General features: G+C 39.9%; 1 protein-coding gene across 2 annotated transcripts; it reads left to right on the forward strand.

The window, feature by feature from the left end:
* Positions 1-30: 30 nt before the first annotated feature.
* Positions 31-26,240, forward strand: gdf11 (growth differentiation factor 11). 2 transcript variants are annotated; one of them, XM_046384091.1, is made up of 4 exons: positions 31-178; positions 3,417-3,945; positions 17,019-17,392; positions 22,771-26,240. In XM_046384091.1, the coding sequence occupies exons 2-4, from the start codon at positions 3,531-3,533 to the stop codon at positions 23,146-23,148; spliced, it is 1,167 nt and encodes a 388-aa protein (XP_046240047.1). In that variant the 5' UTR covers positions 31-178; positions 3,417-3,530; the 3' UTR covers positions 23,149-26,240. The 2 variants fall into 2 exon arrangements, with proteins under 2 accessions (XP_046240047.1, XP_046240046.1); XM_046384090.1 differs by lacking the exon at positions 31-178 and having other exon boundaries at positions 1,165-3,945.
* Positions 26,241-26,958: the final 718 nt, after the last annotated feature.

Raw genomic sequence — 26,958 nt, forward strand, 5'->3', positions numbered from 1 at the left:
CACTCCGCCCACACTCGCAACGGAGTCAAAGATCAGCCTTTTCACAGTCATCACATTTTTGAAACTTTGGCGAGTGAAAAATAAGTTGGTTCATGTTTGTTTTAAAGTTCAGATAAGCACCGTGTCAAGTCCTGCGTGCTGAAAGTCGACGACAAGAAGGTCTCTCAGGTATTTTCAGGTGAGCTCATTGGTTTAGCCTATGTGTATTTTGTGGACACAAGGAGTAGATAAGTACAATAAAAAAGAAGCGGTTTCCTACACTTAATGACAAAATATAATTACACTGAATCACGTTGGACAGCCAAGTGTTGCTCGCATTCACATTTTTTTTATTTTTATTTTTTGTCAAATTCCCTAAGACAAAAAGGCTAAATTAGAGAGAAATGTCTATAATGGTGCACAGAGTTTCCGATTTGACATACAGGAAAAATATGACTCTGGGGTTTCACTCATTTTTCACATCATATAGTTTCAAAAAAATATTGAAACAAGCAGACACAAAATATTCAGGTTATGTGAGACTGTCGATGTGGGACATTTTTTTCTAACTCTAACAAGACTTCAGAGAAATTGTAATAAAAAGCACTGTTTAATTGTATGACAGTGTAGATTACCCACCTTTACAAGCCCTCTAGTTGCTCCCCAGCATTATCTTCACACCCTAAACCAATAAACTGCTGAAGCACTTTGACTTTCTTGCTAATCATGGAGGGTAAAAAACCCAGCATCACAAGGCTGGATTAAAGGTCAAAAAGTCCAGCAGCTTGTGAAGACTCAAAAATGGGCCTTTCCTTTCTGTGTAGAAGGTCCTGCTACTCCAGACTCAAGAGTTTGAGAGAGGAACAATTGTTTGTGTGCTGAAGAGAATGTGATGAGTATTTGTTGACTTCTGATCCAGTATTCACACATTTGTACAGATAAAGAAATACAGCAATGGCACAATAAGGTGGCAGAAGCAGGGACCAGTTCTATTCCACATGTACTACAGAAATATTAAAGAGCATAAGTATAATATAGAAAGACGTGAGTACCTATTTTCAAGAAAGACCATGTGATCTGGGCTGTAACTGTACTGGATGACACGGTGAAGGCAAAAGGTCCATAGCTAGTGAAAATTACCCACCACTGGATTTCTTATTTGAAACTCTCCTACAAGAGTTAAGTTTTGTCCACCCAATGTGTAAAACAATATTTCACCATTTTGGAAAGTAAACTTAGTTGTTTTTTTACTGTTACGTGAGAAGATCGGCACCGCTCTCACATCTGTACGTAAAAATAAGAAGCTACTGGCATTCGATGGTTAGCTTAGCTTAGCATAAAAGCTGGAAATTTTGTCCAAAAGTAACAAAATCTACCTGACTCATGTCACATGGGCTAGCGCCTTCTAAAAAAAAAAAAAGTAATTTGATGTTTTTCACTTTTTATGCAAAGCTAACCATCTCCTTGCTTCAGCTTGCAGCAACTGGTTTGCTGGTAGCAGATCTGTCTCAGTGTACCATTGTGATGTGATATTCATATTTAACTTGGCAGTATTTTAAACCCACCTATCTGAAAGGGTAGTTTGAGCTTAAGCACAGTTTTAGGTGTTGTTACTGTAATCTGAGCTGTTGGATTGGTCTTTGTGAATTTAATGTCAATGATTCATACCCCACCTGCAAACATAAAGACCTGCAAACACACAGAGCAGGGACATGTTTGTGCAAAAGACGGTGAACAAGCGTTTCATCACTTGAGAGTCAACCGGTTTTTTTAATCTGTGTATTTTAGATAAGGTCAGGTCAGCCATTATAAAAATAAATGAGGTAGTTATTGTTATTGGATCCTGTGGCTGCGAGCTCCCTTCATATTAACAGCCACAGTCAACACTGCCCGTACATGAATGTCTGAGAAGCTCCACTTAAGCGCAACAACAGACAACAGTATGTATTTCCGGTGCCTTAATACATGATCCTCATGTCGGTATTTGAACAATACATATTTAATACTGCCATATACAAAAAACTATATAGGCCTATGGGCTAATGACTAGAATATCCTGTCTTACAATGAAGTTCCACAGTGTGATGAAAAGTGAAAACTTATAACCTGACCTGTTCTGGTTTTTGTCCAGCAGATGGCACTAGTGGGTCAGTGATGAGCTAAGCAGGCAAATCACTTGTGTATCCCAAAAAAAAAAAAGCTCCAGAAACACCACAACTTTTGTTAAGCACAAAGGTACAGTCATAAATACTTTATCAGTCCGTGCTTTGTTGTCTGGACTACCATTTGATCAAATCATGTCACATTTTTTGACAAACTGTGGGCCATAGAGAGGACACTTAAAATTCTTCAATTCATACCAATTCATGGAGAGACAATCAAAAATGTGTGACACTTTCATAAGGTTACCAACTACAGTATTCAGTAGAAATGAATGATTTAAAGCAGGATCATGTGCATAATAAAGTCTGTATACACCATAATAGAGTAAATGCGTCCTTGCTGCAACTGCACTTCAACAGGCTATTAACTGAATGCTATTTTTTATTACTATCCATAGCACGCAGCCTTTTAAAAGCCACATTTGTGCATATTTTTTTTTTTAATGTAAACAAAAAACAGACCAGTTAGGTATTACTTCACTGGTCCGCACACATTCTTCATATTGGCGCCCAGTTTGCGTCGGACAAGGACGTGCAACTTTTAAGTAATCTGCATCTAACCATGAGGTAGGTCTGTGTGAATATTCCCCATGAGCTGGTTTCCTAAAATGCACCACAGATATTCAGATGTGCATGAGATGGGAGATTATGTGGTGGATTCGAGAGGACACCATGAAGCTCTCTTTTTATAAATTTACACCATAATAAACAATTTATAACAACAGACGCAGTGAGCCATAGTTTATGTAATCATAATAATAACCTAATTGGGCTATATCTCTATTGTGAGACGGTGTGCACTGTAAAAACATTTATACTCCCGTGACAGTGCGCACACCCTCCCTTCGCTCTGTCCCTCTTGACTTGGTGACAGACCTAAAAGCCTTTTGTTGCAATCTTAGCCAATGGAGATGGATTACGACACCGGGCAGCTGAGATATATAAAGAGCCCCTTTTTGACCGCACTTGCACATTTTTCAGTGACACTTCTGAACACTCACACACCTCCATGGACTAAATTGTACAGAAGACCCCCAAAACAACCATTATAGTACACGTGAGCGGGCTATGCATTAACCAGACAAATAATTTGTTAACTTTCAATCAACAACAGCCCGTGCGACACACACTGGGACGTACTTTTTTCTTTTTTTTTCTTTTTTCTTTTTTTATCTTTGGAAAATTTATTGCAACATTTCCCGCTGCGAAAAAAAAGCAACTTCGGGGTGATCGATTTGGATTAGATGCATGTCACTGATTGCCTGCCTTTTGTAGGATAAGGCAAGGAGCGGCGCACATCCGAGAGAGGGAATATAACGGGCTAAAGCGAGTACAAAAAGCAAGAAACAGACAGAAAAAAGTTGCTTTGCCTGGTGTCAACGCATCGTCATGCCGAGGTACAACTTCTTACTGTGCTTGATGGTGCTCATCTCCCTGGGACAGTCGGGGAGCGATGAGCCCAATCTGCTGCTGCCCTCTGCCAGCGAGACGCCCACGGATGCCGGGCTGTCCCTGCTGGACGAGGACGCCGGTTCCCACGAGTGTTCAGCCTGTGTTTGGAGGGAGCAGAGCAAAGTGCTGAGACTGGAGACCATCAAGTCCCAGATCCTGAGCAAACTGCGTCTGAAGCAGGCGCCCAACATCAGCCGGGAGGTGGTTAATCAGCTGCTGCCCAAGGCGCCTCCTCTCCAGCAGCTCCTGGACCATCATGACTTCCAGGGAGACGCGTCGTCCCAGGATGAGTTTATGGAGGAGGATGAGTACCACGCCACCACGGAGTCCGTGATCACCATGGCCTCTGAGCGTGAGTAATAGTTTACAGCCCAACAATATTGTCTCCAAATGCGTCATGCGCGTAATTGCGGAGCAGAAAGGTTCAAGTGACTCGGGCCTGCTGCGCGGACAGTGAAGCCACCGGGGCTCGTTAAGGTCAGTGACCTAATCTACTTTTGCGATTCAGATTGGGGGTCCACTCTGTGTGTCTGAAGCCGGCTGATAAAATTAGGCAAATGTCTTTGGTCAGCTGCTGGTCACGGCTGTCAAAATAGGACAGGGATTACGCGTGAATCTGATAAATCAATAATCAGCAGCATAAAGAGCCTCGTCACTCTGAGACAGACAGCCCCAGTATGGCCTGAAGAACTTTTGTTTTCATGGTGATGATGATGATGATGATGATGCAGGGCTGAGTCCTGTTGGAGCAGTGTCTTAATATTTAGCTTCTGAACTCCTCAGTCCACCTGCTGTCATGCTCAAACTGTCCCTCTTCCAGATGATTTTTTTTTGTCCGCCTGACAGCCCGAAACGTTAAACGCATGACAGACTCGTGATGAATGTCAAGTGCATTATTAATGATAATGCAGCATTTGGCTGGCAGTCACATCACTTCACCCTTTATGTCTTCCTTTTTTTTTTTCTTGCATAAAGGACCCGAAATCTCGAGTTATGGTCTCGTCGTGAGGCCCTCTGATTATTGCCCCCTAACAATTTGCTCGCCCTCTTATAGTTTCCCATAAATCCACTGATAAACCGCAGGCAGGCCCCTTGGAGACATTTTATAAAATTACTGTTGAACCCTGGCAGCTGTGCTCTATCGGTCTTTTATAGGAGGCTCTACCGGTTTCCCTGCTGTTCATCGCAGTGAGAAAAAGTGTGTCCAAAAAGCTGCTATTGTTCCCCTCGTGCAGCGGCCCCCCTCGGCCGCACTTGCCTTTTAAATGCGAAGTTTATGGGCGCAGCTCGTTTTTTTTTCCACCAAGAGTACACAAAGACAGAGAATCAGTTAGGGTCGAGGGGAGTGTGTGACCTTTTCTTGGCGAATCGCGGGGTTCAACAACATTTACACACGTAATATATTCTGCACAAGGCGGATAAAACACAATCCAAATAATCTTTTTCTTCTTGTTATTTTTATTTTTATTTTTTTTACTTCACGAGTGAACAAAGATGCGACTGTGTGGAGGAGACTTTGGCCTTATGTTTTGTCTGACACTATCTATCCGTCATTTTAAAAGTCTGAAAAAAGCCTCACTTTCTTTCCTCCCATCATTTAGTTTTTGGGTGAACTGGTTGATTTGTATCTGAATATCTTATAGTTTAAGAACTCCTCTTCATCTGTCCTGACATGTCAACTGCTAACTGCAGGCTCAAATGATGAATTTTATCTCCTTCTTTCCTATTCCATCACTCTTTCTCTAACACATTAACTATTTGTTGTTGTTGTTGTTGTTTAAATTGCCTCTTGCAGAAATCTCTGTGAGCCCTCTGCCTGTGTCTTATAGATAGTTTCTTCTGCCTGCTGTTTTAGCTCTGGACTGATGTGAGTGATGCAGTTCAGTTCTCCCTAAAGCAGATCGGTGGGCAGCTCATGTCTTGTACCTTACAGGTGAATTAAGGAGCACCTGATGTGTCATTTGTCAACCATTTTGTTTCATGTGGCAGTTATTTTTAGGACATTTCCACATTCACAGTACGTTAGACCTTCAAGTTTTAATGCTGATCTCCCTCTCTGTCCTTCCATTTCTATTTGTGTTACTTTCTCACAAACACACATTTAGCGTGTGTGATACATGCTGATGGTTATGATTTTCTGTAACGAGTTGCTGTTATCTCTCCAATGTTCTGATAGGTGCCACATTGTATTATACCCTCTCCACCTGTGCATACAGACAAGATCAAACACACCCATTTGTCATTTTGCGAGGCAGATCGACAACATCCTCAAACTGTGTTTGTGACTGTTTGCCTCCCTTCCTTTGCCACTCTCTCTATCACACACACACACATGCTATGCAAAGTGCCTGGAAAAGGCAGTATGTGTGATGCTGGCTAAATATGTATTTCTAATGGTATCATGCCAGCCAGAGGAGCTAATGACTGCCATTAGTGCTGTATCTGTCATATTACATCACTTCCTCTCTGTTCTGCTTGCCTCATCTCTTTACGTCAGCTGCAGTTTTTATCATCTGCTCCTTCTCTCTCTCTCTCTCACCCCTCACTCCCTCCCTCCCTCCCTCCAACCCCCACCTTCCTCCCCGTTAGTCCCCTCTTTCCTTCCTCTTCTTTCCTCCGGTACTCATGGAAGAGTTGCGAGAATGAGTGCATCTCTTTCGCCTGTGGCGCCTTGGTGATCCCACAGGATTAAAAGTGCCTTTTCTGTCTCTCTGATAGAAGGAGGACTTCAAACACTATTCCCTGCTCACCTCGAACCCAATCACCCTTTCACGGTCGCACACACTGCCTTTGATGGGCCATGTGGGTTCACACAGTACATACTGAACTGGACCCATGCCAGAGTTGCTTCTTAGTATTCACTCAAGGTACGTGGGTGCCGCAGTGGGGGTTGAGAGGGTCCATGCTTCCTGGTCTCTAATTACTATGAAATTTCATGGAAAAGTACATCTATTTATATCATAATGCGGCACTAAAATATCTCCCTCCATACAGTGTGCTGTGTAGGTTACTGCTCCACTCGTTGTTCATGCATTTTGCAAAAATGGCTCAGTTTGGAGCTTATGGAGTTTATCAGGATCATTTTCTAGTGCAGCATTCTGAATGAATGCTGATTTTTTTTTTTATTTACAAATCTATTTGCATTCACACACGAGCTGAACTGTTTGTATATTGATTGATTTATGTGTGGAAATGTGCGCGAGCTTGTATGCACAGTGCATTTTGGAGCTGAGTTTGTTTTGCCTGAGGTGGGGTTAGGATTTGACCTCACCAGTCTCCCATTTGTCACCTGTCCAAGACATTTAGGCCAGATCTTCCTCTGCCATCACTGAACTTCTCCTCCTTTCTTTAGCTCTGGCTTTCTATGATGCACAGTAAACACAAGCTATTTAGTTGTTCTAATAAATACTAAAAACCCCAAATATTTTGCCAAAGCACATCAGGGAAAACATTTGAACAGAAGCGTCATACAGTCATTTTCATATCACCTGTTGTGCTTTAGTCTTGTTTGTGAAAAGCTTATTGTATTCTTGACCATCTTTACCCTTGAGTAAACTTATTTTATGTACGGTGATATTTTTCAGTAAATTTTGAAATCAGACAATATTATGATCCAGCCGAGAGCAGCACTCTGCCTGGAAGTGTTTAAATTTAATAGCAGTGAACAGACACTGACATGCATCCAACTCATCATGGCTAACTCTGAGGAAAATCTTAACGGTTTAAGGTGTGAGGTTTAGATCACTGTTCAGATACCTCTGAAATTTCCCATTTGATTTAACTATTTTATACCCACATTTTGTCCTGTCCATCATGATTGTGTGTTAGGAGGTGCTATATTGGTGTCATTACATAATTCTGTTAAGATGAGGCAGGTTCAGTTCACAGGCGCAGGCCTACACAATTCTCGAGTACATAAAAGTGAACACACGTATACAAATCTATTCAAATTTCTACATGTGCACACTTGTTTCGACACATAAGGATGTTCTCTCTCTCGCGCACACACACACACACACACACTCACACAGTCACACACACACTCCAGAGAAAAGTTCTCCTATTGACAAAAAAGGTCACAGGGTTCACAGCTATGTGATATATTGGAAGAGGAGACTATTAACCTCATCGGGTCTCTTTCTTTGGCAGAAAAGACGAACCGGTAGTAACTTGAACACTTATCCCCCCACCACACACACACACACACAAACACACACATCCACTAACCACTCCCACAAAAAAACAAGTCTTTTATAGTGTTGACCCTATAAAAGGGTCATTTCCTGAAGGTGCAGGAACCATAAAAATTAAGAGGGAGAGCGCTAAAAGGACAGAGCAGCAGAAGTCGGACTGTCTTCAACTCACTGGCCAGTGTTTGCTGGAAGTTGATGACTATGTGAGGTTTTTATAGATTTATTTATTCCATGGAGGTCTCAGTTTGACGATGACACCTGTTCACCCTGTTGCTGGCATCAGTTGAGGGAAAGATAAACTTTGGTGTTGAATTGTTTGGACGCCAGGGGGCAAGACCAGTTTGTTTAAAGAGAAGTAAAAACTTAAGAAAGAAAGGTCTGTAGGACTGTAGAAATTGCACAACATACTGTCAACTTTATGGGTAATAAAATTTCAAAGGGACCAAAGTCTATTAATACAGGGACAAAATTTCCCCAGGGCCTCAGGAATCTCACTCCTTCTACTCTCCTTCCTCTATTCCCACGCTCCCGTGTACCAGTCCCTGCAGCCGTTCTTTTCTCTTGGCATTTGGGTTTTAATGCATGCTTTACCAAAAATACAACACTGAGAAGTGGAGTGGAGAGTGGATTTAAGACTGTATTAGTGTCAGATGAGGCTGCGCAAGCACATCTATTGTGTTTCTTTGTAAGTAAACGGCGATCTCTGCTTGTGAACACCAGTGAGCTGCTCGTTGCTTTTTCAAAGGATTTCAAAGAGTGTGACAGGGTTAGGTGCATCACGGCTCACGCTGCAAGTATGAAAGGTGGGGGGGAGTGGAGGGAAGAAGGGAGTGAGTCCACAGGGAGCAACAAGCAGCCCGGTCCTATCCTAAAGGGACAGAAATCATGGAAGGGTTTTATAGGTACAATTAAAAAGACCTGAAACAGATGTTACATTTCACTAATAAAGGAAATAATTACTTCACACCAGTAATTAAGCCCTGTGTAGGGACATGAGTGAGGAGGAGGAGGAGAAGGAGGAGGAGGGTGGGAGTGAAAAGATAAAATGGAGATCATTGAGGGGATTATTATTGGTGGATGCGTTCAGGCTTTGTGTGGTCGTGCGCGAGGAGCTGCTGAGGATCATTTTATGGAAGAGTCCATTAAATCTAAGAGGCGTTTAAGCAAAGGAAATGCTGCATGGGCATAACGCTGGATCCCATGAGGGAGCCACTGTGTTGGGAAGAAGCACAATTAACGGTGGATTACCTCACGATTATCTACATGAAAATTTAATTAGCCTCTTTTCTGCTACAGAGGAGAGCAGCTCTCACTGTATTTATCACCTGTGGTTGTATTTCTGCCTGCCGTACCCACATCACCCCAGGAAGCTCATTATGGAAGTTATGAAAATGCACAGTGAAAGTGATCTCTTTAGGGACAAAAGCCATGTTTGATTTCTATAATTTACAGCGCAGACAGATAAAGAGAATCTCATAAAGGGCACCTTTATGTTGCTTTGAAATTCTCTAGGAAACTGTATATATGGAAAATGCTGCCTACAGGGAGGGTTGGCACGATGTGGTCACACTAAGTTGTCTTTGGAGAAAATTCTTGGCTGAGCCTCTGACAGATTTGAGTGGCTTCAGGGATTGTTTTTCAGTAGCTGAATATGCTCAAACAGAAAGACTTCCAGGAAGAAATCTGTCACATATTTTGATAATTTAGGGCAATGAAACTAATCTGTGATCCAACATTGTGTGTGTGTGTGTGTGTGTGTGGAAGATAGTGTGTGAATGTGCTCGTGTAAGGAAAGAGATTTAAGGATGCAATTTTGAAAAAATAACTCTGACCTGCTGGCAGCTCAGTTTCAGGTTGAGCGACAATAAATAAAGCAGTTCTCCTAGGCCATAGTGATATGCATGAATTTCTTTCACTGGACTGCATGAATTCTTTTGCAAAGGAGCAGGATAGAAGTTCAGAAACACAGTTCACATGAGAGGCACAAGACAAATAAGTAAAATACTATTTATTAAAAATAATAAATAGAAAATACCAGTTTAATTAGAAAATGACAAATAGACAAATATAGATGAATGCAGAATGAAAGTCTAATATAAAAAATGGTCTTAAAATGATAAGCAGACTAGCTTTTAATCTGCCTTTTGATCATTATTGCACTGTGGATAACGTTATTAACTGCACACGATCAGCTGAAACATTAAAATCACTTACTTATGTTTTGCAGCTCCCCCTTTGTGCTGCTTAAACAGCTCTGACCAGTCAGGGGAAGAGACACGGGACATAGGACCTCTGTGGATATTTTGTGGTCACCAGCATCAGAATGTTTGATCCTTTGGGTCCTGTGCATTGAGGGTGGATTCGGCTTACTCTGGTGGTGGTGGTTGTGTGATTGCCAGAACTCAAGGTTTCCCTGCAGAATACAGCATTGTAAACAGAAACACTTCACCAGTGTCAGTGGTTTTAAAGTTGTGGCTGATCAGTATAAATGAGGCCTCTTGGAACTACTGACTGCTAACAGACAGGTTTATGATGTTCCATATGATACAACACCTAAAGGACAAAATAAGCAATGTTTTGTCCATAATCACTGATTTGTTGAACACATTTTGGAAAGTGTCATAACTTTAGTTGTGGAACTACATAAATTAAAACTCAATCGAAATGGAACTGAATTGGTTGCTGAGGTTAAGGGAGAATTATCACTTGATGAGAGCGATATATGATAGTGTCATCTGCATAATTAGGATAGGTGTTTTTATTTTTTTGTGTGAAAAGTGTCAAAAATCATGTGCAATGTCAAAAACATGAATGGGTGGGGAAAAATTTCTCACCTCAGTTCCCAGCCGCAGAACCTACAGGTTGGGTTGATCATTTAAGTAAACACAATTAGCTGGGAAGCTGGTGAGGGATCATGTCCTTGTTTTCAGGTCCAGAACCTATGGCTGAGGCAGCAAGTGATATGAAGAAATAACACTTATAATTTCACAAACTAATTTCACAGCTGCTTCTTCTTCTTTGGATAAGACAGACTAAAAGCTACAATGGCAAATTGCGTCCCTCCACTATTTCTTAACAATGTTTCTTATAACACTTGTGTGCAGAGTAAAATCAGTTTCTTCAGCGGCTCCAGGTCTTTGAACAGCCTCCTCCTTTTAAGCAATAGTAGTGTTACACCATATTTGGTAACTTACTTAAAATTACTTAAAAATTTGGTTAATACAGAAAGAGTAAAGAACCAAAGTATTCCAGGTATGAGTAACAGTTGACAGTAATAGTGAACAGTACCCAGTCGGACGCTTATCTAAATAATAATGGCCTTTTCTCAATTGCTTGTCAAGTGTTTATTCTCCTCTTTCCATTTTTTGTCAGCCCCCTCTGTGCTACAACTCTGCTGAAGCCCTTGCCTTGAGGCGTCAGCCCTTTCTGAAATGATTATCTCTCGAGAGGGTCACTGCCAAACTGGATGCCAGAAAGAATTGGGTTAACTAACACACTGCAGCACATTTCAGTGAAGAAAAGAGATAAGAGATAAAAGAGATAAAACTGATTTCCAACAACTAGACTGTAGTTTGATGTATGTTTTGGCTGTGTGAATGATGCCTGTCAACCTAGTAGATATTTAGCCTACTTAGATACAATTAAAAGTAAAGGAACTGATACTATTATCTTGGTGCATTTTGGGAAACTTGGCAGGAACTGTCAGTAGTTGAAGAAAATATAAATCTACCAAATGCCAAACAAATGTGAAATCTTTATTTAAAACCCCGATACAAACAAATTTGATGTCAGAGCCTAAGTTAACAAAGCTCTGCTCAGCTTCCAAATGCAAAAAATAATTATATTTCTCCTCATGCAGAAAGTTTTAGATTTAACTCTTTAAAAACAGAGCAGAACATTGTCCTCTGACGTGGACGTCCTGCATGCGTGTGTGGGTGCACATATACACAAGTGGTGAGACCCCAGCATGCTTCCTGCTGTCCAGCTGTCCACCTTATTGCAGTTCACTGCACGCTCTCTGTGTTCTGTTGGACATGTCCTACAGACGTTCCCCTTATAATACAACACTAAAAACAATGAGCTGTTTGGTGAAGACGTTCAGTTTGGAACTTGTGTATGGTTTATGTTATGTGTGGTTGCATGTTTCCGAGTGTGTGTGTGTGTGTGTGTGTTCACTGAGCTAGAACAGGCAGCATTAGGAGGTGTCTTTTGTTGCTCCTGGGGGGCTACTGTGCTCGGTCCTAATAGGAGTCTTGTGCCTGCCGTTGTCCCAGGGGAGGGCTTCTGAATGAGGGGGTCTAACTTCACACACACCCCCCCTCCTCCTCCATCCCCAGCTTGAGCCCAGCCTCCCCCACCACCCTCTCCCGTCCCTTGGGACTGACCGAGAGACAAAGAGGGAGTGCGGCTGGGGTGGGATGGGATGTTTGAGGGGGTGCACTGTGGCCCCTGTCTTATTAGAAGGGTCGTGAACGTGTCACGATGATTAATATGCTGAGGTGCGTGGGGATACCCTAGAGTCACATTTATTCAACATGAAGGCTCCCAAACACACACTCACCACAAAATGGCACATTTGCATTTCCCATTAAGAAAAGAAAATATAGATATATATGCAAATGAAAGTCCTATCTAGGTTTATACCATTATGCATTATCCATTTGGACATTAACAATAAGTGACCATTTCTCTCACCACACCATTTTAGCTAAAGATTTTCATGTGATTGGAACAAGTTACTGAACAATACACATACAACTGTCAAGAGTTATGGGAAAAAAGGTTAACTCTAATGTTTTTAGGGTTTTCTTCTTTTTAAGAATACAAGATAGAAGTTTGAAGGTCATTTTTAAATTCAGACTGACATCATTGTCACGGTGAATTTATCATTTAGCTACTTTTTTTTTTTTTTTTTTACTTTGCCGTCTGATATTTGACAAAGAATAAAATAAGAAAATAAGATAAGATAGGCCTTTATTAGTTCCACTGTGGGAAAATTCTCAAAGAACATAAAGATTAAAGATAAATTTTCATATCAATCAAGACTTGGTTTTGAATTCTTAAACTGACATATTAAGCTTTGTCATTTCTTTTTTAAATCAGTTATGATCATTGGATGTTGTAGTAAGTCTTAGAGTTGTAGTAAGCTTTGTGAGGTAGCTCTTGAAAATTGATAACATGAAGGCAGTGTCTTCATCTCAAGACATAGAAATCTTTGTGAACTTTCTGCAAATTCTTTTTTCTCTATATATCTCATAGAAATCAAAAACAAACTTATATCTATTTGACTGATTTAGAATCTACAGTTTTTATGGTATACATTTAAGCGCCCTCACTGTTAACACATGTTAACTATTCATCGTATAATCACACCATAACATCCCCTCTCCATCTGTTTTCAACAATTTAACCGGCTCTTGCTCCTGTACCCCTCAGTAACATTAGTGGATTTGGTTATTAAAAGCATTTAACTTTGAAACAGGCCATAGCTATATTAAAATGGACAGATGGTATGGTGAATAAACCCTTGTATTCTATATGTCTCCCCTAACATACACATATAGGAGGCTGTGGGCTAACTACAGGACACAGGTACCCAGGGAGTCCACCAGATGTTTGATAGGCCCACCTGCAGGCCTGCTGCGTGCTGGCAGTAAAATTCATGCACTGCATATGCTGCAATTATACCACAGGGAAATAAGCTGCTGTAATAATGAAGTAGGCTGGAAACATGAGGATGAAAAGCAAACAAGCCTGTTTCCTTTGGAAAAACACAGCCTCTGTCCATACTTACTTACTTGGGTTGTACACAATATTCACTTTTTAAGTCAAATTAGCAGAGTGTATTGACTGCATATGGACTAGTCTCTATCTTCATCTTCAGTTTGGCCGAGGAGAGAGGTGTTATTAATCCAGTAGGTGGTGCTGAATGCAAAAATCAGAATTCATATCTTTATTTCTGGAAACCAAAGTGTTAAAACACTGAACTATAATTGAGCAAATTGTTCAGGAAATTAGGCCATAAAAATAGTCCTGCAGTTGCTGTAAAAATGTGAAGTGCTCTAACAGTAATGTGCAATGGCAGCAGGAGCAAAGTTAGTTCAGGTAGAGGGGATTAAATGTCCACTGGTTTTTTGATCTTTACAAGCAAGCTTTGCTCATTTTGCATAAGTGGAGGGCTCTGCCAAGACGTGAGGTGTAATTAAGCTGCAGGCATTCATCCTCTGTGGTTTGCCTCTTTACTTATGCACTTAAAGGATCTATAAAGGCACAAATTGATTTCACCTATCAATGCAGTCATTGTTTAACATGACATAGCTCATATGTTGTACATGTGTGTTTAATAACAGGGGTCCTAAATGGATCAGGGTGTACAGGCTCTGCTTCTCAGATTACTCCTCCTCAAGAAAGGCCTCTGGTCCAGAAACTGAACCATTTCAGCTCTGTGGCATTTGGTAGTTTGTTTCTTCTTATCCTCCCCTCACGCCCCCAAGAACTCAACAAAACCCCCGAAAAAACTGTTTGCAAAGGAGAAGCTGATCGTGTGTCTGTCCCCATCTGCAAAGACTAAAAACAACAAAAAGTAGTAATCACAAGCAAACTGCAGAATCATTCATTCCCAGTTTTGTGCTGATGAGCAAACACAACACCACCCACGTTAATTGCTGTGACCCCAGCAACCCACCAAAAGGAACATTGACATATTGTTTGTCCAGCGTGAGACACTGTATAATTTACACTCACTAATGACTGTCCATGGAAATACAGGCTGAAGGACCACGTCTGTCCCTGGCTTGGCCCTTATTCAATTTTCTCCCAGTACTCGTCTAATGGATAGTCCATCTGTACCTCAGTGAATTCATATCCCTCAATGCATGCCCATAATTCAATTACAACACTTGTTTAGTGTTAAGAAAAACAGCCCGGTGCAGTGTTCTCTACTGGTCAATTGAGGGTTGATAAACAATTCACTATTGGCTGGAGAATCTCCACCCTAATCAAAACAAAAACAAACTGTAGCTGATTCAGCACTGTTGTGTCTCCGATATTTTAAATGATTCTCTGGTTAAAAAAAAAAAAAAAAAACATGTTGTGAAGAAAGACATATTACCATTGCCATAGGGTCGACCTTGACCTTCAAACTCAATCTGGCTATTAGGGCAACCCCTCCCCAGAACCCCTGAGATGTAAAGAGGCTGACGGTTTTGACCCCTGATCCCATTTCTTAACTAGACTGAGGTGCCAAATAACCTTTTGACCCAGGAAGCATTTTCAGGTTGCCTGAGCAACCTCAGATTTAGCAATGATTGACAGGTCCATACAGTTTTGTTTTTAGTCATTTTTTTAAATAAAGGGAACAACAACACTCCTCTGCTTGATAAATGAGAGAAAACAACGGTTTATTTGCTAAAATCTAGAGCAGTAATATGTCAAATTTGCAGGGAAAATGAGCAGATTGGATTGTCTATTGTACTCAGTTGGCACATTATTATGCCAGATAGAAGCAGAATAAATTTCCCTTAATAAATGAACGCTTTACATGGAAATGAATGTATGAATGCAATGGATGGATGTCATTATATCAGATGGAGGTCTATGTAAATGAACCGTGCAGATTTGACATGTGGTGCAAATCACAGAAACACCAGAGCAGAAGGATCATGACAGGAACAAATCTGCCTGCATTTTTGGAGATTTCTTCTTCAAATTATTCCTTAATCCACAGCCTAAATATATTTTCAACTAGGGTGAGCCACTAAAAAACTTGAGATATTTTAATTTTGTTAGTTGTAATGTAGGGGCAGACCATTTCATTATGACTGACCCAGGGGAATCTAAGGTTACCATCTGGCCACTGGCCACCATTACTGATCCTTGTTTTAATATGCAAATGTATCTGTTTGTCCAACCTTGATGTAATCACATATGTAACTTGACTGAATAGACCAAACAACAGGACCATGTGCACATATGATAACAGACAGTCTTCATGCAGATGTGGCTTCAATGAGCAGTCAGACAGAGAAAAGCAGTTTATCAAACAAAAAAAAAAAATCAGTCAATTTAGGTAATACTGTTTTAGAATATCATCTTGTGAAAGAGAAACAAATTTTCTCCTGGGTTGTGAATATACTTTTTACATGAGTTCAAGGTGTATGTTAACTTTTAAAACCTTGTTAATATTCATCACAGATCAAAAAATGTGCAGAAAAAATGTCTGCACATCCTTCTTGTCAAAGTGCTGAGTCCGGCTACTGCAACTTCGATTTCCGCCTGCCAAGGACGGCTTGCATCTTCAACTCATCAGCCGCTCTTCCTGACTGCAGTGGGGACCGTGTAGCTTAAAATGTGATGATGGATTAAAGCACAAAGTAGACACAGAGAAATGAGTCTTTGCAGATGGGGATATGCCTTCTAGTAGAATATAGTATTTGTTAGTATCATAGAGGAAGAAGTTTCCACATCCATTATAAAACTTTCCAGTTTGCTGTGTGAAGTTATGAATGCTGTCCCGAACAGTCTGAACCAATGGTTGTTATCAGAAAACTGCTGAGAGATGTTACTAATTCTGTGTGTCTCTTTTATCTTCAAAAGGCCTCTCTTGGCTCTATACGAGAAGTTACCTTTCAGTTATATGGCTGAATGTGATCAAAGTTATTAACAATATGTGAATTATAGTGTCAGGATTTCTCAGGATGACTGAGCTGTTTTACTTCGAGCTATGTTTCTGAACCCCCGTCAAGCCCAGAGCTGTACATTCAACTGATGAAAGATTTGCTGGTCAAGAAGTAGTCAGTTTTCAACTAGATCTGAACAATTAATTCAAATATTATTGAAATCACATTATGGACATGTGCAACATTCAAATCACAGGAGCTGCCATTTTTTGATTAAGGTAAAATGTGTCACACATACCATAATTAATGAAGCACTGCGGTGCTACAGAGTAGTCCCAGTGTAGACATCATATCCTTGTCCAGATGTGAGGGAACAAAAATCGTGGCTCATAATGCAATTGCAATATCTGTCAAAATAATCGCTACATGTTTTTTTGGTTTCATATTGTTCAGTCCTATTTTGGATTGTGCTTTGTTTATAACATCCCCTCTGATGCACAAAAAGCAATGCATTTGAGTCAATGATGCAGGACCAGACAGACATGATGATCCTAATGATCAAGTTTACTACTTATACAGTTCATATATTAATGTAACTATCCTCTTTTCCCTAGCGGAGCCCTTGGTGCAGGTGAATGGGAAGCCAAGCTGCTGCTTCTTCAAGTTCAGTCCCAAGCTGATGTTCACCAAGGTGCTGAAGGCCCAGCTGTGGGTGTACCTGCGACCGCTGCAGCAGACCTCCACAGTCTATCTGCAGATCCTCCGGCTGAAGCCCGTCACGGAGCAGGGCAGCCGCCACATCCGCATCCGCTCCCTGAAGATAGAGCTCAACTCCAGGGTCGGCCACTGGCAAAGTATTGACTTTAAGCATGTGTTGCAAAACTGGTTTAAACAGCCGCACACCAACTGGGGAATCGACATCAATGCCTTTGACGAGAGCGGCAATGACCTGGCAGTAACTTCGCTGCGATCCGGGGAGGAGGGGCTGGTAAGGACCCTCAGACCTGTCCCTGGGGCAGGGGGGGAATCACTTCCATTATATTTTTACTTCAGTTAAAGAAAGGCAGCCAAAATATTGATTACAGAAGAGAAATACATTCAGAACTATACTACAAAACTCCAATGATTTGCCTGATGTAAAACAAATCCTTAGTGGATGAGGCATAGCATCACATAGGATCAGCCTGTGTTATAGAAACAACAAATACAACAGGTATTGACAGCACTGACATTAAACCTGTAGTGCGGGACTTTAACATATAAATAAATAGGATATAAGTCCATGCAATGCTGATTAAGCTTGTCATTGTTAGATATACTTTATCTTTCTGTATTTAAACCTTTGTATTTATGAGTTTTTATATCTGCAGCGGGTGGTGACCCACACTGGTGCACGGTTGCATGCGTTTTATGTCTACCAATAAAAAAACTGGTGAGCTGAAGGGGAGAGCAACCAAAGCCACAAAGTAAACTTCAGAAAATAGGAATATAGCGCCGTAACTGTCACAAGGGGGAGATAACAAATAGTGATAGGTAATTCAGTGTGCACTGTACTGATATCAAAAGGCATGTTGACCCAAAGAAGCAAGCAGTTACAACTCCCACCGTAAAGAGAACAGCTTCCCTCCGGCATACGTCACAGGTTCACCTTGAGCACAAACATTTGTTGTGTTAGTTTAAAGACACTGCTAGCATGAAATCAGAAATGAGCAAACGATCGGTCGAAGGTGGGACTCAAAATCCTCCATCCTCCATCCATGTTTCCAGTATACAGACATTTAGTTTGTTCTGATTGTTGCAAGAGATTTTTAAAGGCTGTCTACATGTAGGGATGCAGGGAGAGCTCCATTCATCACATTTCAATGCTGAATACTGTCATCACAGTACTCTGTTTGAACATGTCAGTAATGGCCACTCTATATTTAGTAAAGTCTCGAGAAAACACAGCTGCTTTGTTTGGATCAGCCTTCACCAAGTCATCACCACATCCTCTGCTGGTAACCTAATCTGCATCTTCAAGTCTGCTGCTAACTAATGTATGATGCAGATAATGTATATAACTCTCCTAATTTTCACAGTTGCCTTTGACAATTTAATGTGCATCTTATGTGCACATGCACAATTTTCCATTTTTGTATTGGACATTTTTTCTTCCCATGTGATGGTCAAAATTTAAATTCATTCTGACATACAATTACATTAAAAATAAAGTAGACAAGATTGTACGCTTTCGCAAAATGTGAATCCAAGTGTCCTTTACAGATGTCTGTGGATCACTTCATGTTAAAAAGATGCTCCTGGGCCTCAAACCCTGAGAACAGAATTTTAAAAATGTACTAAAGAGTTTATGTCTGATTTAATAGATGGATTTCCATAGATGAGTTCAAACTTCGGTGTTCAAGCAAAAACATCCTTGAACCATTAGTCTAGTTAGAAATCCCAGAGTTACTGCGACTGACAGTTATGTACAACATCTATGTTGAATTATGTAGGCCACTCACATCAGTTAAGCAACACCAAATATTTACCAAGTGGTCATTTGGGTCAGATCTTCACAACACATATCAGAGGTCAGCTCTGGTGTCTTGGCCAATAAATCACTGCCCTCTGAGCACACAGCAGTGTGCAGTATTATTCTTGAACAAAACAAGAAGAAAAGATCAAAAACACAGGCAAGTGTACCAAAATAAAACAAAACACAACAAGCAAAGAAAGAGTCAAACTCTGTGCTTCTCCCTGATACTCTGGGTCTTTTTTCTGCAACAAAAGCCCTAAAGGCCAAGCTGACATGGTCTCACCCCAATGGCCTTTCAGCTTATTTCCTCTTTTGAATGCGTCACAAAAAACTGTGCTAGAGCCCAGCTGGAATCACTGTGGGGAGAGGAAGGCTTTGTAAAACAAACACGATGGAGTAAAATATTTGATCCGCTTGCTTTACCCAAAGGTCAAGGTTATGGTAGCTAGCAGATGACCTCCTGGGTCAAGGATCAAGCTAAGCATACAGAGTCAGCCATCAGCGTTAGAAAAGCGCTTCTATCAGTGCTCTGTGAATCAGTGGCCAAATGGAACATTGTGTTATTACCTCAAAATGACAAATGAATTCTTTTTCTGAAATAGCAGATGAGCAGGTTTTGAATCTTTTTCTTTGTCACTTTGGCTCCTAGTGACTAATGAACTGCTTTTTTATTTATTTATTTATTTTTATCTTTTACCAACATCATATGGCTTGCATGTTCACCATCTGAGATGTCAGTGGGCCTCATATTCACTTCAGTGGAAAAAGACCAAGAGGTTTAGATACTTACTATGAAACCATCAATGAACAAACTCAATGAAATGCAATAAAAATACATATTTTTCATATTACCTGTGGTATATCAACATTGTTTTGGTGTGAGTTGCTGAGTTCTGAAGGTATAGGCTGTAGTGTTGTCCGCCTTCTCTCGAATGTGATGGAACAATATGGCACTTTACTTGTTGTGCTCAAATCACCAAAAAATTTGAGAAAGGCAACAGTAAAGTCTTTTTCCAGAAATCATTACCATTAAAATAATCCACAGACCTTGTTGGGAGTAATTTCATGTGGGAACTATTTTCTTCATAAATTACACCATATCAGTGCATATAAGGAAGCATGCTTCTACTCTTGGACAAGAAGCTCTTGCCAACAACAAGGTGGAATGTAGACATTAATGGCACCCTCTTCAGTTGAGCGCTAACATTATCTAGCTTAGTTTGCTTCATTAGCCAGCCTCTCATCCATGAGTAGATGTACACTTCCTTTAACACAGTCATATGGAAAGAAAATAGTTCCTTCATGAAACTGCTCACGACAAGGTATGTGGATTATTCTGACTAAAGAGATCATAATCTCTGGAAAGAGTCATTGCTGTTGAATTTCTAAATTATTTATTTTTATCGTTTTAAACTTTAAGCACCACAAGCCAAGTGCGATCTAGTTCCACCACATTCAACAGAAGGGAGACAGCTTTACAGCTGATATCTCCAAAAGTCAGGAGCTGACACCTAAACAGTGTAGATGTATAAAGACCACCACAGGTAATAGAAAAAAAATATACATTTTGGATGTGGGGGGCTGTCCCTTTAAGGATGGAACAGTTCCATCAAGTGTCCCAGTAAGCCATGATAATGAGCACAATACCATGACCCTGGAACTTGAATGCAGCTGTAGTCCTAGAAGGAAAAGCACAGGTGTTTCTAATAACATAACAATGACTGTGTTGTTTTCAAGTGTCCCAGTAAGCCGTGGCAGCATGACAGTGAGACAGTGACATGATCAAAACCAGGACCCTGAAACAGGAGCATTTCAGGATTTCAGTCATCTAAATTTTATTATTTACAGCTGTGCTTTTCCTACTGTGATATGTCAAAATGTCTTTTGCGGAAGAGGATTATTAGGCTGCTGTTGTAATTTTGTGTAGTGGATCAGTTTGTTTGTTTAAGGTAACAGTGGCAATATATGATAAAAGCTCAGTCTTAAAGTAATGACCAATGGTTTTCAGATTTGTACTTTAACAAGAAATTTACAATATCATTGTTAACTGTGTGAAAACATTCAGTACAGTGTTGAAAGTACCACATATAATCACTCATCATAATTAGTTATTTATTAAGATCGAATGTAATCTCTCTTGCGTAGTTTCATCCTGAAAATATAACATTATTTACTAAATATTTTCTTTATTTATAAAGTTTTTTAACTGATTTATTGACTTTATTGATTCTGAGCTACCAAGGTACCAGAAGAAGTTTGTAGTTTGTAATCCAATTGTGCTGTGAATGTGTAGGTCAGCTGACGCATAGATCGGACACAAAAAGAAACTGTAGCTTGATTTTGTGCGTTTACGTGAAAAAAATATGCAGTCCTCCTCAGTCTCATGAATTTATTTGACCTTTGTGGGGCTGTCATCAACAGTTTTTGCTTTGTTGCCTGGAGTTAGATGAGATTATAAATTCTCATGTTGCTAAAACTAGCTTAGCATTAGCATAAAGACTGGACAAAGATACACCTGGTATGCTGGTCACCTTTAAAGATCACTGATTAACACATATCTTGTTCCGTAGACAAACAACACTTTGAGGTATATATCCTGTAACAATTTCTAACCAAATAACTGCTGGGACCTTGTAGGTGCTGTGAAGTTACCAAGTAATGACAAGAAAGCTCAGTGGATCGATAAATTGTTGTTCTTCATTAAAATTACAACAAAACTCTCCCTAAAACCATAACTCGTCATTTTACGCTTAAGTTTGTGTAAGAGCCAGTCATTTCTTCCTGCTTGCATTCTCTGTGCTTAGCTAAGATAATAACAGATAGGCTGTAGCCTCTTGTTTAATACAGTGTGTGTGGAAGTGTGGGAGTGGTTGAAACTTCTCATTTAACTCTCAGCTAAAAGCAAATAAGAATATTTCAAATGCTGATGTCACTTAAGGCATAAACAGTGACAGAATTGTCTAAAATTTGTCAGCTTTTTAAGTAATTGTATTTTCCTTAAAGTGATTGTTTGGGTTTACCCATAGTCAGTGTATCTCATACAACAGATAGTGGTCAGTTGGAGAAGTAGAAAAAGTATTAATGTACAAAATGAAGCTATATACTGCTGTGGAGGGGACAATAGCAAAATGTATTTTAGCCATCGAATAAAAGACCCCCCCCCCCCCCCCCAAAAAAAAAAAATCAATATTAGTTTAACTGTATGCTGTATTTAAAATCTCTTTACCACTTTACCCTGCTGTCAGATGGCCACTTTAAGATTAAAACTGAAGCACTATATCCATCTGTGCTCTCTTCAAAGCTCCCAGGCTCCTTTGATAAAAGCAGTAATTGTGCTTTGCAGAATGCAGGATTTGCTGTTGTACTGTAGAAAGGTTACTTTGTTTGTGTGACTTCAGTGATTTTTAGTTCAGATTCATTGAAGTCACACAACAATAAAAACAAAGTAACTGGCAGAGGTAAACCAATAACTGCCATTTTGTGTAAAGTAAAATTACAGTTCTTAAGGAGACTGGTGGTCTTTCGAACGACTTCAGTTTCCCTCCAGAATGAGCAATATTAATATCATTATCAGAATTTTTCAATATTCTATTTTAAATATAGCCTACACTTAAACATATTACAAACATATACTCAAACAGATTTTTTGAGTGCGCCTTTTAAGTGGCTAAAATATGTTTTGCTGATGTCTCCATCTGCAGCAGAACACTGCTTAACTTCTGTGCCAGTACTCATGTTGCCTCTCCAAACTGGGGGCACTTATCTAACATTATCAACCGTGTTGTTGCTGTTGTTCTCTTATAACCACCTCTTTCTCTCTGTCCTGCCCCTGCTCCCCCTGATTCCAGCAGCCATTCCTGGAAGTGAAGGTTCTAGAGACGACCAAACGTTCTCGGAGAAACCTTGGCCTGGACTGCGACGAGCACTCTACCGAGTCCCGCTGTTGTCGCTACCCTCTCACTGTGGATTTCGAGGCGTTCGGCTGGGACTGGATCATTGCCCCTAAACGCTACAAAGCCAATTATTGCTCTGGCCAGTGCGAGTACATGTTCATGCAAAAATACCCACACACCCACCTGGTGCAGCACGCCAACCCCCGAGGCTCCGCAGGGCCCTGCTGCACCCCAACTAAGATGTCCCCCATTAACATGCTCTATTTCAATGACAAGCAGCAGATCATTCACGGCAAAATCCCAGGGATGGTTGTGGATAGATGCGGCTGCTCTTAGGCTGCAGGGGAGATGCACACTTGTGTACAGCCACCATCACATCAAATCACCCGAAATCCTTATGGAGCTCTCCCCTGGCACAAGAATCCACTCCACAGCACCAGATTTCACTTTTGCTCAACCACAAAATCATCTCACTGGGTTTCCATTTTTCCAGTAATTAAATTGACTAACTGTAAAAAAATAAAAAATAAAAAAATAAAAAAAATAAAAAAAAAATAATAAAATTTAAAAAAAAGTTATAAATGAAACATAAATCAAAAAAAGGACTGAGTGATGGGAATATAGTACATTATGAATGATTTAAAGAAGTTGTCTTTGTGGAGCAGCTTCAGAAAACAGTAAATGAGACAAAACTATGTTAAAGAGTACATGTTGGTTTTGTGGGTTTTAAAGATTTTTTTTAAAATGGCATCTTTGTGAAAATATCCAGGTTAGTGGATTGAGATTACCGAAGACATAAGCATTTACAATATTTTAAAAGCAATTTCAGTCCTAAGGTGATTTTGGAAATACCCAATTTCATAGACACGCTTACTTACAGGTGAGATTTGATCCACAAAAATGTTTGCAAGGGGGCATGATCAGAATTATTTTGCAGTCCTTCAGTTTAACAAAAAGAACAATATCCATACCGATGTGATGAAGGCTTACTGTTTAAATGAAATAGTATAGCATAATTCCAAAATTTTGTTTACGGATGTTTAGAGATGTGCTCTAGAGATGTAAAGTGTTGAAGAGATTTAAAACCAAACCTATACCTTCTATTAATGTATAACACCCCAGTGTGACATTCTTGAGTATCTACAAAACCTTTCACAGTTACTTTGATCTTTGTTTATGTGTAGTCTTGTAAAACTCAAAAAGGAAATGGGAGAGAAGTGAAGAGGTTATACTACAGTATTTTGACTCATTCACTCAACCTGTCTTTCGAGGTGGATAAATACAGGCAGTATAGCTGATTCTACCATTCTGCAAAGGAAGATAATTCAGATTTAGGTTTCATTTGCACAAGTGTAAAACCATACTGTAGATAAAATCTGAAGTCATTTGGCGAAGACTGGGAGAGGGCAAGCAGGGTCCTGCAGGATGACAAGAACCCAACAGATTTCTCTGTAACAAAGGCAAATACATTTTAACTTTACATTAAATGTTTAAAGCAGTTAAGTAAATGCACTGTTTTGTAACTTGAAGAGGCCTGGGACTGAACTTGTAATAACAAACAGAAAGAAAGAAGAATCCATACCCTGAAACAAAACATTCAAGACTGTCAGTATGCTCAAATGTTCACTCTGTTGTGAATTATTGAACTGAAAATAGCACAAATATCACTTGAAGCTTACACTCTCATATCTGCAACAGTGTTCACATCTGTCTGAAAAACACACATAAATTAAGAAAGATCAGTAGCTTCATTGCTTGTGTAAAGCCAGTTCATTCACTTTTTCACAGCACTACAGCTGTCCTTTCAGAAACCATTAAAACAGAAATGCACAATCCTTTAACTGTAGTACTGCATTCAGAAATAATATCCACATAAACCACATAACGTGAAGAAAATATGAGAATGTAACTCAACCGCTGACTTTAGAAAACATGTTTGATTGCATTTTGAAATGCCCCCATCCACCTCAACTGTATTGTCATTATCATAACAGAGAAAATATTGTTAGTGCTTGAACACAGAGTAGATTAGTACGTTTGAAATCTGTCTTCATCTCCTGGATGTCAAAGCAAAGATATCCTTTTGTTGTAAACGAAAGCACTATGCTGTTGGATAAAGGAAGAGCCTTCTGACATTATATATAAATGATATATGTATATATTTAAAAAAAAAAAAAAAAGGGGTACAAAAACCTTTTTTGGGGCACTCTACCTTACCAACAATAAATTTTGCACTATGGGACGTTCATGGCGTGAGGAGGTAAAGTGTTGTTTGTGTTTTACCAAGCACAAGAGAGCTTGTACAATATAGGAGTAAAAAAATATTCAAGCTTCTGGTGATCAACCATAAACTAGAAAGGTTATCACTTCTTTTTGATACCATCACGCTTTCCTGACTTTTGTCTGAAGCGGGGGCCTGTCCATACACTCACACACTTCTATCAAATCTGGAACCTGGACGTACTGTACCAGTGGCCTGAAAGGCCTCCTTGCCCATTTTGGGTGATAAGTCATGTGTATAAAAAGTGTCTGGATCAATGAACATAGAATGCTTTAACTGGAAATGGCCCACCCACCAACAGCTAATCTGTTACCATGTTAGAGCGACTACGTCCTTTTGACTTCAACAAGGTGTCAACTGTCTTGCGTAGACATGATTTCGCCTTTGTGTGTATTTTAAGTGAAAGCACCCATGTGAGTATGGGAGGAGTATCCAGGGATTGTTAGCCAAAGTAGAGGATGACATGTTGTGTGCTGTAATTTTTGTGATCGCAGGAATATGCTAGAACATTTCAAAGGGAGGAAAAAGTTTGTTTAGAGGCAGTGGTTGGAAATAATTCAACTGGTCAATTGTCTATTTATTAATATTAATTACAATGCATTTCAAAGTCTTTCTACCTCACTTTAGCCTTCTAAAACCCTTGCTTTTTTTTTTTTTAATTTGTCATCGATTAATCTGTGCAAACATTTAACTCATTAGACCCCACCCCCACCCCACCCCACCCCAAAAAATGTAGATAAAAACCACAGGGTCCCCTTGCTCTCAGGTTCAGATTGAGTTATTGACAGAGTGACTGATGGTAGTGGCTCTGGTAATGTGTGGTCAAAAGAAATAATTAGCTGTGCCCACAGCTATGGCTTGTTGCATTTTGAATTTTAGTGTTTGTATACTGGTATGTGTGAGAGTGTTTTCATATAAATATATGAGAGTAAGAATTCTCTATGTAAATACCTACCCAAATGTTGACATTTATCATTTATGATGTTTTGGACAGGTTCACCGCTTCTAATGTTCACCCCCTTCCCCAGCCCCCCCACCCTATTCCTCCATTCTTTGTGTAGTTTAAAAAATAAATCACCCCAACTCTGTAGTTTAATGGTTGTGCATATGAATAACTGTTCAATTGTTATTTTTGTCTTTTGTTGGTTATTTACTGTCATTTTTCTTTTGTACAATAAATCATTTATTTAGCTTAAAAGGCTTGCTGTTCATTTAATGCATCTAGTGAATGTTTAGCTCAGCCTGTTCACGAGCTGCTGGGATTGTGTTGTACCAGCTATTCATATCAAATCCTTGCTAAATCCTTCTTAAGTTCCTGGTAATAAGAATGGACCATAGCACTACTAAAACATCCTTCCCCAGTCACAAGAACTATCAACAATTGTTTATTTCAGCTCATTGAACAGATTTTGTACCAAATAAGTAATAATAAACCCACTGTTCACTGCCTGTCCAGCACCAAATAGAAGACTGACAAAATTAGTGACTGGCTAGTGAACATGTAGCAGTTAGCAGTTAAAGAGCACAATATTTAGGATTAGTGGAAACTAAAAACAGACTTACCAGTGTAAACTGAATATTGTAGCAGAGCTACCGGTGAATATTGTGCCTACATACTTTGGGAGGCCACAAAAAGAACTCAAAATAAATGCTACTATTGCTCCACATCTACTGCATGTGGATTCTGTAACTGTTTGTTAGGAAACATCTGTGGACTGCTCCAGTCTAAAGCAACTAGCCATGCAAATGGGAAGTCGCTGTAGAAAGCTGTAACTTCCAAAATAACAAGGGAGGCAGAGTTAAAGTTATAAATGAGTTAGCTGGATGTATATCGGATTGAGACATATCCAGTTATGCTAATCTAG

Source organism: Scatophagus argus, chromosome 3 (genome assembly GCF_020382885.2).
Source record: "Scatophagus argus isolate fScaArg1 chromosome 3, fScaArg1.pri, whole genome shotgun sequence".
Taxonomy (NCBI): domain Eukaryota; kingdom Metazoa; phylum Chordata; class Actinopteri; family Scatophagidae; genus Scatophagus; species Scatophagus argus.